The sequence below is a fragment of the Notothenia rossii genome, assembly GCF_949606895.1.
Source record: "Notothenia rossii genome assembly, chromosome: 6".
In the NCBI taxonomy this organism is placed as follows: Eukaryota; Metazoa; Chordata; class Actinopteri; order Perciformes; family Nototheniidae; genus Notothenia; species Notothenia rossii.
Genome location: NC_136909.1, coordinates 52,392,700 through 52,407,496, shown reverse-complemented (window position 1 = coordinate 52,407,496; position 14,797 = coordinate 52,392,700). Strand labels below are relative to the sequence as shown.

General features: G+C 42.3%; 1 protein-coding gene across 2 annotated transcripts in view; it reads left to right on the top strand.

The window, feature by feature from the left end:
- The first annotated feature begins 249 nt into the window (after positions 1-249).
- fbxw4 (F-box and WD repeat domain containing 4) overlaps positions 250-14,797 on the top strand; it is a 101,263-nt gene continuing 86,715 nt past the window's right edge. The window contains exons 1-3 of one of the 2 annotated variants that reach the window (XM_079686296.1): positions 250-582; positions 2,980-3,075; positions 3,533-3,718. In XM_079686296.1, the coding sequence (XP_079542422.1) occupies positions 350-582; positions 2,980-3,075; positions 3,533-3,718 (515 nt within the window). In that variant the 5' untranslated portion in view covers positions 250-349. The remainder of the gene's footprint in view (positions 583-2,979; positions 3,076-3,532; positions 3,719-14,797) is intronic. The other variant, XM_079686295.1, reaches the window with a different exon arrangement.

Sequence of the window (14,797 nt, the reverse complement as noted above, 5' to 3'; positions counted from 1 at the left end):
AAATCAAAAATAATATTCTGAAGTCTGAATACTTATATACTGTAATACTGTAATTTGCAAAGTTCAGGAATACAACTTTCGAATGAATCTTATCGTTTCAATGATCAAAACTCTTTTCCAGGACCAGGAGGACTGAGCTCCATTGGTCTGCGATGAGACGCAGCCTGGCTCCCCGGCAGGCAGTCCTCACTGTCCGGACTTCAAAGCGCTATTCAGCTGCCGCATACAACCAAAACCCGGCGCCCTACGTCATCACGTCCGGTCGCGTAGGTTTGTCGTCATCAGCTGCTGTCAGCGGTCCCGGTGCCGCTTTCTGTATGCAGGTTCTTATTATATTTATTATACATCCATGTTATGCAGAGACCAGACCGACATGCAGCGCTGCCCGCACAGAATGCTGCTGCTGTCCCAGCTTCCGGAGGAAGTTCTCTACCATATTTTGTCCCATTTGGACTGCACATCCCTCAGTCGCCTCTCTCAAGTTTGTAAAAGTATTTACCGCTTTGTGAGCCGAGACGAAGTGTGGAGGAAGATTGCTAAAGAATGTTTAAACACTGGAATTACTCGAAATGGAACGGACATGTAAGATAACAGTCGCACACTGATGACACTAGCTTAGCATTAGCTTGGGCTGTGTTATGAGATTCTATGGTTATGAGCAGTGCCAGTGTTTACAACACACACACACACACACACACACACACACACACACACACACACACACACACACACACACACACACACACACACACACACACACACACACACACACACACACACACACACACACACACACACACACACACACACACACACACACACACACACACACACATCCTGAGTAGACCGTCCCCCCAGACATGGGCTCTCTCATCACATGTGAATGCATTTAATACTGAGCTATATGAGCATACACACAATAACTGCCTTGGTATCATTTTCTCAGAAAAGTATTCCTAAGTGAGCAGAAGTTAATCTTTCCTACATGTTAGGCTGTTATCCTCAAACAACCTTGAACTCCCAGATTCTGTCTGATGCACAGGGAGTTATCTGTTTTACCTCAAATAGAATAGAAAGCCTTTATTGTCATTGTACAAAAGTGTACAAATTTAAACAGTCATACAGAATATTGCACTTAATAATAATAATAATAATCCATTACATTTATATAGCCCTTTTCCCTGGTGCTCAAAGCGCTTTACAAGCAAGTAAAGAAGAAACAAAATAACAACTTAATTTAGGAATGTAAATTTAACAGCCTTGGGGGAAGGGGATTATGGCAAAAATCATAATCTCGATTATTTGGGTCAATAATTGTAATTGCGATTATTAAATGTGATTATTCATTGACTTTGAAAACATCCATTTATTGGAGAGAAAAAATGTGAACAGAATGTTTTTAACAGTTGAACTTTAAGTATAATTCAACCACAAAAAAAAAAGTAATAATAATTAAAAAAAAAAATCGTTTTATTTCGATTACGTTGTTTTCGTAGTCGTTGCAAGCCATAATCGTAATCGCGATTAAAATACAATTAATTGAGCTGCCCTACCTTGGGGCCCATGAGTTGAAACTGTTTGTCTGTGTTTTAACCTTTTACATAAGCTGTGTCTGTCTCTTGAGCCATACAAAACAAATTGATAAGATACTGTGTTATTTTTCTAATGAGTTGTTTTCATTACTGTGAGCAGTACAAATGAATTTCACCTCCATTGCATTTTAAGGTAGAAATCTCACGGATGGATATATCTCCACCTCAGTCCAGAGGCCTGTACTACGAAGCCGTCTCAACATAACCTGGATATGTTTGAGTTACCCTGCTTACCTAATCCAAAACAAACGCGCTCTCGCTAAGCGGTCCTACGACGTTGGTTATCAACTTGGTAACTCAAGCCAGTTTTGCCCTATCTAGTTAGGTGCGAGTTCACATAAAAGTGGCGGGGTTAGCAACATTTGACCAATCAAAAACATTGAGAAGCGCACTGACAGCGCAGCGTCATACTTCCTGAATGAAAAGTGAACTTTAATATTAGTCAAATATAAAGAAGTTAAACTTTAAACATCCATGACTTAAACACTTTATCCAGGATAAAAGCCACATAGCTGCACCTGCAAAGTGAATACAGCTGGTAACACAAAAAGTGTTTGAATGCGTACTAACAGGTTTATGATATCACTGTCCCCGTGACACGAGTGGATCTGACTTTAATTATATTTGACTCAAGTGTTTCGTCAACTTAATGTGTTGCTTAAAATAATACTTCTGCATACAGTATGTGACACTGTGAGTGTTGCACGGCCAGATACGGCTCAAGAAGCTGACTCACATAAGGAAATATGATACATTATGATGTGATATGAATGATAATGGGACACATCGACGTCTGCACTCACAGTGCCGCGGACTGTACGTAATGTTACTTTGATCCGGTTGCTTATGTTGTGGCAGATATTTAAGTAAGCTTTCTTAATGCTAATGTTATAATAGTCAGATTGCTCTGAAGATGGGAGGTGATATTCTATTAATGTTCGCGTTCACACAGTCAGTTGATTTTTGCCGGCCGTCTTTCCTGCAACGGCAGTTTTTCTGTATTTCCTTTCTCCTGTAATATGACTTGATCGCTTTAAACTCTGCACACTGAGCTCTGATTGGTCAGCAGTCAGTGCTTTCACTGAGTTGATCTCTTATCCTGGAACCTAACCTGCTCCGGACCAGGCTTGCCGTTCAGCATAAGTTACCATGGAGATCTAGCCCGGTAAGAAGAGAACCAGCGTCGTAGGACTGGAAACCCAGAGTTTTTCCCTGAAGTTAGATCGCTAAGCGAAAATCCGTCTTCGTAGTACAGGCCTCAGAACTGACTGAAAACATGACATAAATATGTAGATATTTTTACATGTAATTAAAAATATACTTGAATGAATCCTAATGTAAAGGCAGTGTTCAGTATGTCACTAACACACAGTCCCTGTCCCTGCAGATATCCTGACCTCCAGCTGAAGGAGAGAGTGAAGGTTGCTCACAACTGGTTGGACGGGCTCTGCAAAAGAACAATTCCTCTCAAATGGAAAACAAAGTAAGTATTTGAGAATTTTTTCTATAAATGGTATAAAGGCTGTAATGCTTGACTTTAAAAAAATCTCCATATAAAAAATAAATAAACCCAAGTTTGGTCCGGAGGCAGATTGGGGTCTCCAGGCAGTTGTGGAGAAAAAGACGGTTTTGTGTCAACTGTCAAGTCTCTTTAATTTTTTATAATTACTATTACTTATTTACTCAGCTAGAGAGAAATAGTCACAAAATGCATCAACCATTCACAGAGCCAGAGACACATTTGATATCTGCTGATTAAAACTGTCTTCACACACAAAGCATTCTTTATTTACATTTATTAAAAGTGGTTTTCCTGTCCGCCTGTGGCTTGCATTGAAAGTTCTATATACAACCAAGAAAAGCGCACAGGCTCATACCCTCCTCTCGGCTTCAGAACCTTTTGACATGCATCCCTCTTAAAGCACATATCTTGTCTTTAGGCTGTTGCCATGGTTGCAGCTGGATGGGGACATGCTGTATCTGTCTCAGGCTTCTGATATTGGAGCATTCCATCTGTGCCGAGAGTCTGGGAGGCTCCAGCGTCACCCGTCTGAAATCTTCTCGGGTCACAAGGGTGATGTGTGTCGCTTTGTTCTGACGGACTCTCACCTGGTCAGCGGGGGAAGGTACATCATGCTACATCTGTTTTCCCGAAAAATCACATGCATTAGTCATTATGTAACAGTAATTAAGTAACAATAAATACCTTTCGAGAGATTTTAATCATGCCTTGATATTAGCTGTTTTTAACACTCCTAACAAAAGTGCCGGGGTGTCAAGGCTGTGCTTGAAACAAACATCTGTGCACAACGTGTCATTCAAACATGCCTCTAGCTGTTGAAGGTGGGGGTCATTAAACATTTTACGGTGGGCTCATGGAACTGTTACTAAAACTTAAAGCTGGGCCATATGAAGAAAATCAAATGTGATGTTTTTGACCAAATCCCATGATATCAATGTTGTGAGGCCATTGCACAGTTGACATTTGATGCTTTTAAAACATAGCTACACAATGAGAACTTTGATAAATAATTATTTCTTAAGTGGTTTCATTGACTACTGGATGAAGGCAAATAATATAATTGCTATAACAGTCTGGTAAATTCAGAAAATGATATTGGTTTGCTGCTTTACAGCCTTTAAAACATTAAGACAACACTCCTATTATTAGGAATCCTAAATCTCAGACAATATCAATTTTTCTAAGGACATTGGTATAATATGGACAAATATGTCGCGATCTTTCACACCAGTTTCCTGTTTTGTTTTGAAAATTCTTCACCCCCTGCATCATGTCTGTTTTTTGTTTTTTGAAACAATATGGTTATACATTTTTCATTCTTTTAAACAACAAGACACGCCATACCTTACACAAACTTGCACACAAAAAAGTGAAAAACAGAGGCAAAGACAAGAAAATACATCATTTAAAAATAAAAAAATGAAATATATAATAAAAATAAAAGATATGAAATAAAAATAAAACAAAACAATTGGGCAGTGGCAACATTATCCTAAAAAGTGTACATAGTCACAGCTGTTTAAGAAGTACTTTACTTTTCCTTTCAACCAGATCGCTCTCATGGATTCCCAATGTTATTGATACATTAACATCACCTAACAGTTGAGTAAACGGGCCCCAAACCCTATCAAAGGTTTGATTTTTCCTTTTCAGAATATACGTTATCTTTTCTACTGAACAGCAATTACTCATTTCCCTCAGCCCACCTGTGGCCTCTGAGTGTTTTTCCATGACAAGGCAATCAAGCGTTTTGCTTTGAGTAAACACATGTTTATGAGATTCTTTTTATTCTTTGTTATGACTGGGGTGGAAAATCTCCAAAATAAACAATTTAGGATCAAGAGATATCTTAACATCTAGCATTTTGTGAATTATTTTATTATTTATTATTTTATTATTCTTTTCTTTTCTTTTCTCTTCACTATATCTGTAAAGCATCTTTGAGCACCTGTAAAAGCGCTAACAAATGAAATCTATTATTATTATTATTTACGACTCATATTCACAGTTTGTCTATGTGCCTCTGCACATATCACACCCCAGTCATCCAAGGAAATATCCTCCTGTGTATCTCCCTTCCAGGCGTTAAGCCGGTCGGTATAGGATTCAGTGGAGTTAAAAACCAACAAGTTATATAGCACTGAAATAAGCCTTTTCCCATGACAATTATCAGAGATCAATCGTTCCAGTTCAGAAAGTGGTGGGGGAGTTAGAAACTGATTGCGCAGTTATAAAGCTTTGTACCTTTAAGTATTTTAAAAAACTGCTATTTGAAAGACCAAATTTAGTACGCAACTGTTCAAATGACATCAGCGTTTCGTCTTGAAACATGTCTCCTATTTTTGTTAGACCTTTCGTTGCCCGATGATGGAAACCTTGGTCCATTCTTCCTGGTTTAAATTGGTCATTTCCAAGATTAGGCTAAAACGGGATATTGATGATTTTTCCCTCTAGCACATCTTGAATTTTATACCAAACATTGATCATATTCAATACAAATGGGTTAGATGTTTGTTCCCTGAGCTTTTTAACATTGGCAGAATACATGTATGAGTTAAGTGGCAATTTAGAGGTAAGTGAAAAGGCTTCGATGTCTACCCATGCTGGGACTGGGTTGGGGGAGAAGTAATACATTATGCTGCGTAATTGGGCTTCCCAGTAATACCACTGGAAGTTAGGAAGTTTGACTCCTCCTCTGTCATACGGTAAGTATAATAATGTCAAACGTAGCCTGTGTCGTCTATTATTCCAAATCAAATTCCGGATTTTCGCAAATAATCCAAAATTCTTAATTACATTTAGTAAAGCTGGAATTTAATTCCAGCTGAGGTGCCGGGCGGGTGTGGGGATACTCACAAGTCCCCGGTTGGGTGCTTCGTTGTTGGAGTTTACCCCAGTGGATGAGAGGGTCGCCTCCCTACGCCTGCAGGTTATGGGGGGGAAAACTCTGACTGTTGTGTGTGCTTATGCACGCCGGAGGTGTGAGTTGAAGGCCCCCTGAACTTGGGCCTCCTCCTCACGTTCCCAGTTCACCCGAACACTTGACAACTCCGCCCCTCTCTTAGGGCTGGGTGATATATCGAGTTTACACGATACATCGTGGATTGCACTACATGCGATGTCGTAAATGACCACATCGTGAACATCGAGTATTATGTTGTCAAATCAATTTCCCGCCGCGGCCTAAATGAGCTTTCCTTTCTCCCTCATAGACACAGTCACACACGCAGGCACACACGCAGGCCCCGTCTAACTTGCACACAAACATTACACACATGCACAGTGACAGAGAGCAGGGCTCGACATTATAAATGGCCCGCTGGCTCGGAAGCACTATTTAGACACCCCGGGCCAGCATAACGTACTTTCCACTTGCCCGCTCGGGCCACTAAAAATATTGCTTAAAAAAAATAAAATTGTCCTGTGGTATAGGTATTTTGACAAGCAATGTTGTTAAATTGTTTCGTTTATTAACGCTACAACATAGCGTTTCGTGAGGCGGTTGTCGTTGTTGGGTGAAAAGCAAACAGCTGTTTGCTGCGGAGCCAGCACGAGCAGGCTCCCGTTTGCCCGTGAGCGCCGGGCAAAAAACTATCTTCAAATAAAAGAAAGTCACCGGAGGAGTTAAAGGAGAGTGACAGGTAGCATGACAAGAAGAGGGAGAGACAATTTCAGCCAGCTTGATCGATGGAGTTGTTTTCTAATGGTGCAGTGACGCGTCCTAAAACCCTTTTATAATCTATCGATTAGATTTATGATTAGAAAATTATAAAAGTAGGGTAGACATGTGGATATTATCCGGCTGAACAAAACGTGCATTTATCAAACAGGTTTGTTTTCCACAGACCTTATTTCCAGCTATTTTCCAAAACCCTATGGAGAAATCCCATTGCTTTTTTGTCGAAGGAACCAGCAGCTTACTTCCTGGTTTTAGGACGCGTCACTGCACCTCTCAATATGATGCCAATATAAACAAGGTCTTCTGTCGGCTGTGTACATCAATGCCGACCTATGCTGACAAGTAAGTGAAGAGTAGAAAATATAAAAGGTATTGGCTATAGGGAAATGTCCCAGCAGGTTAGGAGAATGAAGGTTCTAATCTAATCTAATACATAGCCATTACATGTCTAACTCCTGATATTGACAGGAAGACAGAAAGCGCATTATACTAATAATAATAATACTACTCATAATAATAGCAGACATTTTTTAACAATGACCACAATATCATTATTTTAATAAACCAAATATGAACAATTGAGGAAAATGAGGAAGAACTGATACTGATACAAGTAGTAATGTAGTTAGTGCATAAATGACTATTGCAACAAATGTGTTAATTTTCTTCATTATTAGTCGATTTTTTTAATGCAGACATATGTTGCAGGGACTACTAGAATCATCATACTGGCGTGACTGTAAACATCAAGGGGTTAAATATGTTTTTGTATGTGTTTTCGAGGACATTTCAGAATATCGCGATATATATCGTATATCGCGATATAGTCAGTAAATATCGCGATATCATTTAGAGACCATATCGCCCAGCCCTACCCTCTCTTTACCCAAGTGTCCATAACATACGGCCTAAGGTCCGATGATACGATAACAAAATCGATCATGGACCTTCTGCCTAGGGTGTTCTGGTACCACGTACACTTATGAGCATCCTTATGTTCGAACATGGTGTTTGTTATGGCCAATCCATGACTAGCACAGAAGTCCAGTAACAAACCACCACTCCGGTTCAGATCAGGGGGGCCGTTCCTCCCAATCACTCCCCTCTAAGTGTCTCAATCATTGCCCACATGTGCGTTGAAGTCTCCCAGCAAGATTAAAGAGTCCCCTTCAGGAGCCCCTTACAGGACTCTTTCCAGGGTCTCCAAGAAGGCCGTATACTCTGAACTGCTGGAGGCCTTCAACTCACACCTCCGGCGGAGCTTTTCCGGCAGACATTGAACCAGAGTGATCGGTGTTCAAAGCCTCTATTGCCGAAGCCGCGGCGGGGAGCTGTGGTCTCAAGGTCCTAGGTGCCTCAAGGGGCGGTAATCCTCGAACATCCTGGTAGACACCGGTGGTCAGGGAAGCCGTCTGACTGAAGAAGGAGGCCTTCAGGGATTTGTTATCGCGGGGGACTCCCGAGGCAGTTGCAAGGTACCGACAGGCCCGAAGGGCAGCAGCCTCAGCCGTGGCTGAGGCAAAGCAGCGGGTGTGGGAGAAGACATGGAAAAGGACTTTCGGGCGCCACCAAAGTTGTTCTGGAAAACTGTCCGACACCTCAGGAGGGGGAAGCAGGGAACCATCCAAGCTGTGTACAGTAAGGATGGGACGTTGTTGACCTCAACTGATGGAGTGTTAGGGCGTTGGAAGGAGCACTTTGAGGAACTCCTGAACCTGACAACTCCGCCCTCTATGTTAGAGGAAGAGCTGGAGTATGACGGGGGATCGACACCAATCTCCCGGGGGGAGGTCACTGAGGTCGTCAAACAACTTCGCATTGGCAAAGCCCCGGGGGTGGTTGAGGGACTGTCATGGTTGACACGTCTCATCAACGTTGCGTGGAAGTCGGAAACAGTACCGAAGGAGTGGCAGACCGGGGTGGTGGTTCCCCTTTTTAAAAAGGGGGATCAAAGGGTGTGTGCCAATTACAGAGGTATCACACTACTCAGCCTCCCCGGGAAAGTTTACTCTAGGGTACTCGAAAGGAGGGTCAGGCCGATTGTCGAACCTCAGATTGAGGAGGAACAATGCGGATTCCGTCCTGGTCGTGGAACGATGCATCAGCTTTTTACTCTCGCAAGGATCCTGGAGGGGGCCTGGGAGTACGCGTATCCAGTCTACATGTGTTTTGTAGACTTGGAGAGGGCGTATGACCGGGTTCCCAGGGAGTCACTGTGGGAGGTGCTGCGGGAGTATGGGGTGAGGGGGTCTCTACTCAGGGCCATCCAATCTCTGTACTCCCAAAGCGAGAGCTGTGTCCGGGTCCTCGGCAGTAAGTCGGACCCATTTCAGGTGAAGGTTGGCCTCCGCCAAGGCTGCGCTTTGTCACCAATCCTGTTTGTAATATACAAGGATCGGATTTCGAGGCGTAGTCGTGGGGGAGGGGGTCTGCAGTTCGGTGGACTAAGGATTGCACCACTGCTTTTTGCAGATGATGTGGTTCTGATGGCTTCATCGGTCTGCGACCTTCAGCACTCACTGGATCGGTTCGCAAACGAGTATGAAGCGGCTGGGATGAGGATCAGCACCTCCAAATCAGCAGGAAACCGATGGACTGTCCACTCCAAGTAGGGAATGAGTCCTTACCCCAAGTGAAGGAGTTCAAGTATCTTGGGGTCTTGTTCTCGAGTGAGGGAACAATGGAGCGTGAGATGGGTCGGAGAATCGGAGCAGCGGGAGCGGTACTGCAGTCGCTTTAACAAACCGTTGTGACGAAAAGGGAGCTGAGCCATTTTCGTTCCTACCCTCACCTATGGTCATGAAGGATGGGTCATGACCAAAAGAACGAGATTGCGGGTACAAGCGGCTGAGATGGGTTTTCTCCGCAGGGTGGCTGGTGTCTCCCTTAGGGATAAGGTGAGAAGTTCGGTCATCCGGGAGGGACTTGGAGTTGAACCGCTCCTCCTTCGCGTCGAAAGGAGCCAGTTGAGGTGGTTCAGGCACCTAGTTAGGATGCCACTTGGGCGCCTCCCTAGGGAGGTGTTCCAGGCACGTCCAGCTGGAAAGAGACCAAGGGGTAGACCTAGGACCAGGTGGAGGGATTATATCTCTTCGCTGGCCTGGGAGCGCCTTGGGATCCCCCAGTCAGAGCTGGTTGATGTGGCCAGGGAAAAGAAAGTTTGGGGCATGATCCATATCTATAATGACAGGGAGAACAGACTCCAATCTACGTGCTAATACTTTGCAGATAATTTTAACGTCCGAATTTAGAAGTGAAATTGGACGGAAAGATTGGCATTTATGGGCTGGTTTGTTTGGTTTTAATAGTAAGTGATCATGGCACCTCTCAATGAGAGAGGGAGTGAGCTGTTTTTATAAGATTCCTGAAGCATTTCCATAAATGGAGTTAAAAGTTTCCTCTTGAATTTCTTATAAATATCGATTGGTAATCCATCAGGACCAGCTGCTTTGCCAGCATTCATGGCATGAATTGCTTCTACAATTTCCTCCGTTGTCAAATCAGAATCCAGGTTGATTTTTTCTTCATTTGAGACACTTTTTAAATTATCTAAAAAATGAAGTTTGAGCATCCGAATTAGGCGGATATTCTGAGGAGTATAACGTTTCATAGAATTGTCTAAAGGTATCATTTATTTCTTCAGGATCCACAGTCACATCTCCCTTAGAATTTTTCAATGGCATTAATAGCTCTTTCTGATTGCAGCTGCTTCAACAAGCTATTCGCAGCCCTCTCAGCAGATATTTGATTGTATTCAGCATTTAAGAAGTAATAGTTCCTGATGTGGGTTTTCAGAGCTATCCATAAACTTGTCTTTCTCTAGCACTTTAATTTTATAATCCAGCTCTTCCAGTTTATGACGGGTGCGTTTCAATTTAGGAGACGTAAAACTTATAATCTGTCCTCTCAAGAAGGCTTTAAAAGCTTCCCTTCTGATGCAAGCCGAGGTCAGACTTGTGTTCATTTCGAAAAAAATATGTATTTGTTACCCAATAAAGTCTATAAAAGCCGGGTCCTGTAGCCAGTTTATATGAAAACGCCATCTCGGAGGGCTATTAACCAGTTTAGAATCTACATAGGTAAAAGATATCGGGGCATGATCAGATATCACTATGGCATCATATTTGCAGTCTTCGATTTTATATCTTATCTGTGTCGATTTTAGAAAGTAATCTATCCGTGAATACGTTTTATGTGTGCTAGAGTGACTAGAATATTCTATATTGTTTGGGTTCAGTTCCAGCCAGATTTCTGATAAGCTCAAATCCTTCCTAAAATTGAATATAGATTTTCTAACTCTAATATGGGACGTGTCCGAGCCAGTAGATTTGTCTATTTGTGGGTTCAGGGCCACATTCAAATCGCCTCCTATAATGAAATTACCTGGGAGCGTTGATAAGGTCAAGAATAAATTATCAAAAAATGCAGGGTCGTCCTCGTTGGGGCCGTAAACATTCACTAAATTAAGTTTCTCATACAGTAATATGCCCTGAAGTATAATGTACCTGCCCTTGGGATCAATTATTGAATTTACTACTTGAAATGGGATTGACTTGTGAATTAGATGTAAAACTCCTCTGGCATGTGAACTATAGGAGGCTGAAAACACTTGACCTTGCCATCTTTTTTTGACTTTAGACAAATCATACTGCATCATATGAGATTCCTGCAGGAAAACTATGTTTGAGTGTTTTTGTTTCAGTATACTAAGTACCTGCTTCACTTTAGTTAATTTACCCAAGCCCCTGCAATTCTAAGATGTAACCTTAACCTTCATAGATTTAGACATACCTCAATTGAACATATATTGTGCTATATAGGTTGTTCCGTGACTGTACAGTAGTGAGTGGATAAAGGATGCTGCCCTACCAAAATATGAGTAAAAATACATATTCTAACACATACAGGACTGTCTCAGAAAATTAGAATATTGTGATAAAGTTCTTTATTTTCTGTAATGCAATTAAAAAAACAAAAATGTCATACATTCTGGATTCATTACAAATCAACTGAAATATTGCAAGCCTTTTATTATTTTAATATTGCTGATTATGGCATACAGCTTAAGAAAACTCAAAAATCCTATCTCAAAAAATTAGAATAGTTCCTCAGACCAAGTAAAAAAAAAAGATTTATAACAGCAAAACACAATCAAACATTTGAAAATGTCCATTAATGCACTCAGTACTTGGTTGGGAATCCTTTTGCACGGATTACTGCATCAATGCGGCGTGGCATGGAGGCAATCAGCCTGTGGCATTGCTGAGGTGTTATGGATGCCCAGGATGCTTCAATAGCGGCCTTTAGCTCATTAGCATTGTTGGGTCTGGTGTCTTTCAGCTTCTTCTTCACAATACCCCACATATTCTCTATGGGGTTCAGGTCAGGGGAATTTGCAGGCCAATCGAGGACAGTAATGCCATGGTCAGTACACCAGTTACTGGTGGTTTTGGCACTGTGGGCAGGTGCCAGATCATGCTGGAAAATGAATTCCTCATCTCCATAGAGCTTTTCAGCAGACGGAAGCATGTAGTGCTCTAAAATCTCTTGGTACACAGCTGCATTTACTCTGGGCTTGATGAAACACAGTGGACCAACACCAGTAGCTGACATGGCTCCCCAAACCATCGCTGACTGTGGGAACTTCACACTGGATTTCAAGCAACTTGGATTTTGCTCCTCTCCAGCCTTTCTCCAGACTCTGGCGCCTTGACTTCCAAATGAAATACAAAACTTGCTTTCGTCTGAAAAGAGGACTTTGGACCACTGTGCAACTGTCCAGTGCTTCTTTTCCTTAGCCCAAGTCAGACGCCTCTTCCGTTGTCTTGAGTTCAGAAGTGGCTTGACCATGGGAATACGGCTATTGTAGCCCATTTCCCGGACACGTCTGTGAACAGTGACTTTTGATACCTGGACTCCAGCTTCAGTCCACTGTCTTTGAAGCTCCCCCAAATTCTGGAAGCGACTCTTCTTCACAATGCTGTTAAGGCTGCGGTCATCTCTCTTGGTTGTGCAGCGTTTCCTGCCACATTTCCCCCTTCCAACAGACTTTTTGTGGATGTGCTTTGAAACTGCACTCTGTGAACAGCTTGCTCTTTGAGAAATTTCTTTTTGTGTCTTACCCTCCTGATGGAGGGTGTCAATGACGGTCCTCTGGACAGCAGTCAGATCAGCAGTCTTCCCCATACTTGTGATTTAGTTTACTGAACCAAGCTGAGTGTTTTTCAAGGCTCAGGAAACCCTTGCAGGTGTTTCGAGTTAATTAGACGATTCAAGTGATTCGTTGAACACCCTACTAGTATACTTTTTCATGATATTCTAATATTTAGAGATAGGATATTTGAGTTTTCTTAAGCTGTATGCCATAATCAGCAATATTAAAATAATAAAAGGCTTGCAATATTTCAGTTGATTTGTAATGAATCCAGAATGTATGACATTTTTGTTTTTTTAATTGCATTACAGAAAATAAAGAACTTTATCACAATATTCTAATTTTCTGAGACAGTCCTGTAAGTACACATAAAACCCCAACCCTCTAACATACATTTTCCCTTAGATCTACAGAAACATCTCCCCTCCCTCTTACCACCTCCGACATGACCAACCTACCACCAGACCTGCTCACTGTAGTGGGCTGTCCTTTGTCCCCCCCTATACCCTCCCCCTGCAACATAGATTCCCCCTAAGTTAACACTTTCAGAAACCACACAAATACATCCCCCCTCCCATCTCTTTCCCAAACACAAAAAGTGCTTTTTGTTATATTCAGTTTTCCCCTACCATTGTCTTGGCGGGGCGCTGCGCCCTGCCAACGGAGCCCCGCGCCCTGCCTGAAATTCAAGGTGTTTTGTTTTTTTTATTTAAAAAAAATAAATATATAGCACCAAATTGCAACTGAAGTAATCTATCTACGGTCACTTTTCACCTTGAACATGTGCTCTTTTATTAAATTAACTAAACGCCAATGTTATTTATCCAATGTGCATGTTTCAGTGTCCACTGCTTTGCGTATTCACATTCTCCCTCCGCTCTCCCCCCACACACACATGCGAATGCACACACTCACAATCAGAGACAAGAGCGGAGTAAAGGAGGAGAACAACAAAGTGTAAAAAAGTCAAACAAATCTGCATTATTGCGCCAAGCTCTGCTGTCTGCCCCTTTGTGTGTCCCCCAGTTTCAAATTCGTTTTTTTTTTTAACCGCAAGCCGTTTTCGTCACGGGAGAAAGACACACACAGCCTGCCCAGGTGGACGCGCACGAACGCGACAACGAACGTACAGTGTTGCCAACTTGGCGACTTTGTCGTTAAATTCGGCGGCTTTCCAAACCCTTCGGCTACTTACTTTTGTCAAAAGCGACTAACGACTAATCTAACGACTTGTAATGGTGTTATTAGGGACTTTTCTGGTGTTTGGAGAATCACGTATTGTTCAGCAGTTAACGAGCCGCGAGTGCTGCCGTGAGCCCCTCTGCCCCTGCTCTGCCCTCCCATAGTACTCAGAGGCGCTAGTTGCCTCCTGCAGCAGCTCAGCTGCAGTCAGAGCAGAGAGGAGACAGCCACACTCTCCCGCGTCAAGACTGTAAATGAATTGCGCGTGCGCCAAGCCGTCCTGGTTTTGAGCTGGATTTAAATGTAAAATGTAAATGTTTCTTCACTGTCACACTGACTACAATAAATAACTGCCTTTGCTTTGCATTGACTCACACAACCTCAGTCACTTAATTAATCACCTCGTCCACTGTGTGTGTGCCTCTCTGTGACAAGCTAAACATTCACGTAGGTAATCATGTCACAGTCTAAACTGTAATCACAAAAGTACAGAAAGGAGTGGGAATCAAACCCTGAGTTTAAAGGATGGTTGAAGCCATTTATTGGAGATGACACACGGGCATACTGCCTTTATTGTAAGGGAGATTTCAACTAAAAACTATTTATACTTTCTCTAATAGAGGCATTTCTGATCTACTGTCATCTGGATTTACTCTGGTTTCAAGTTT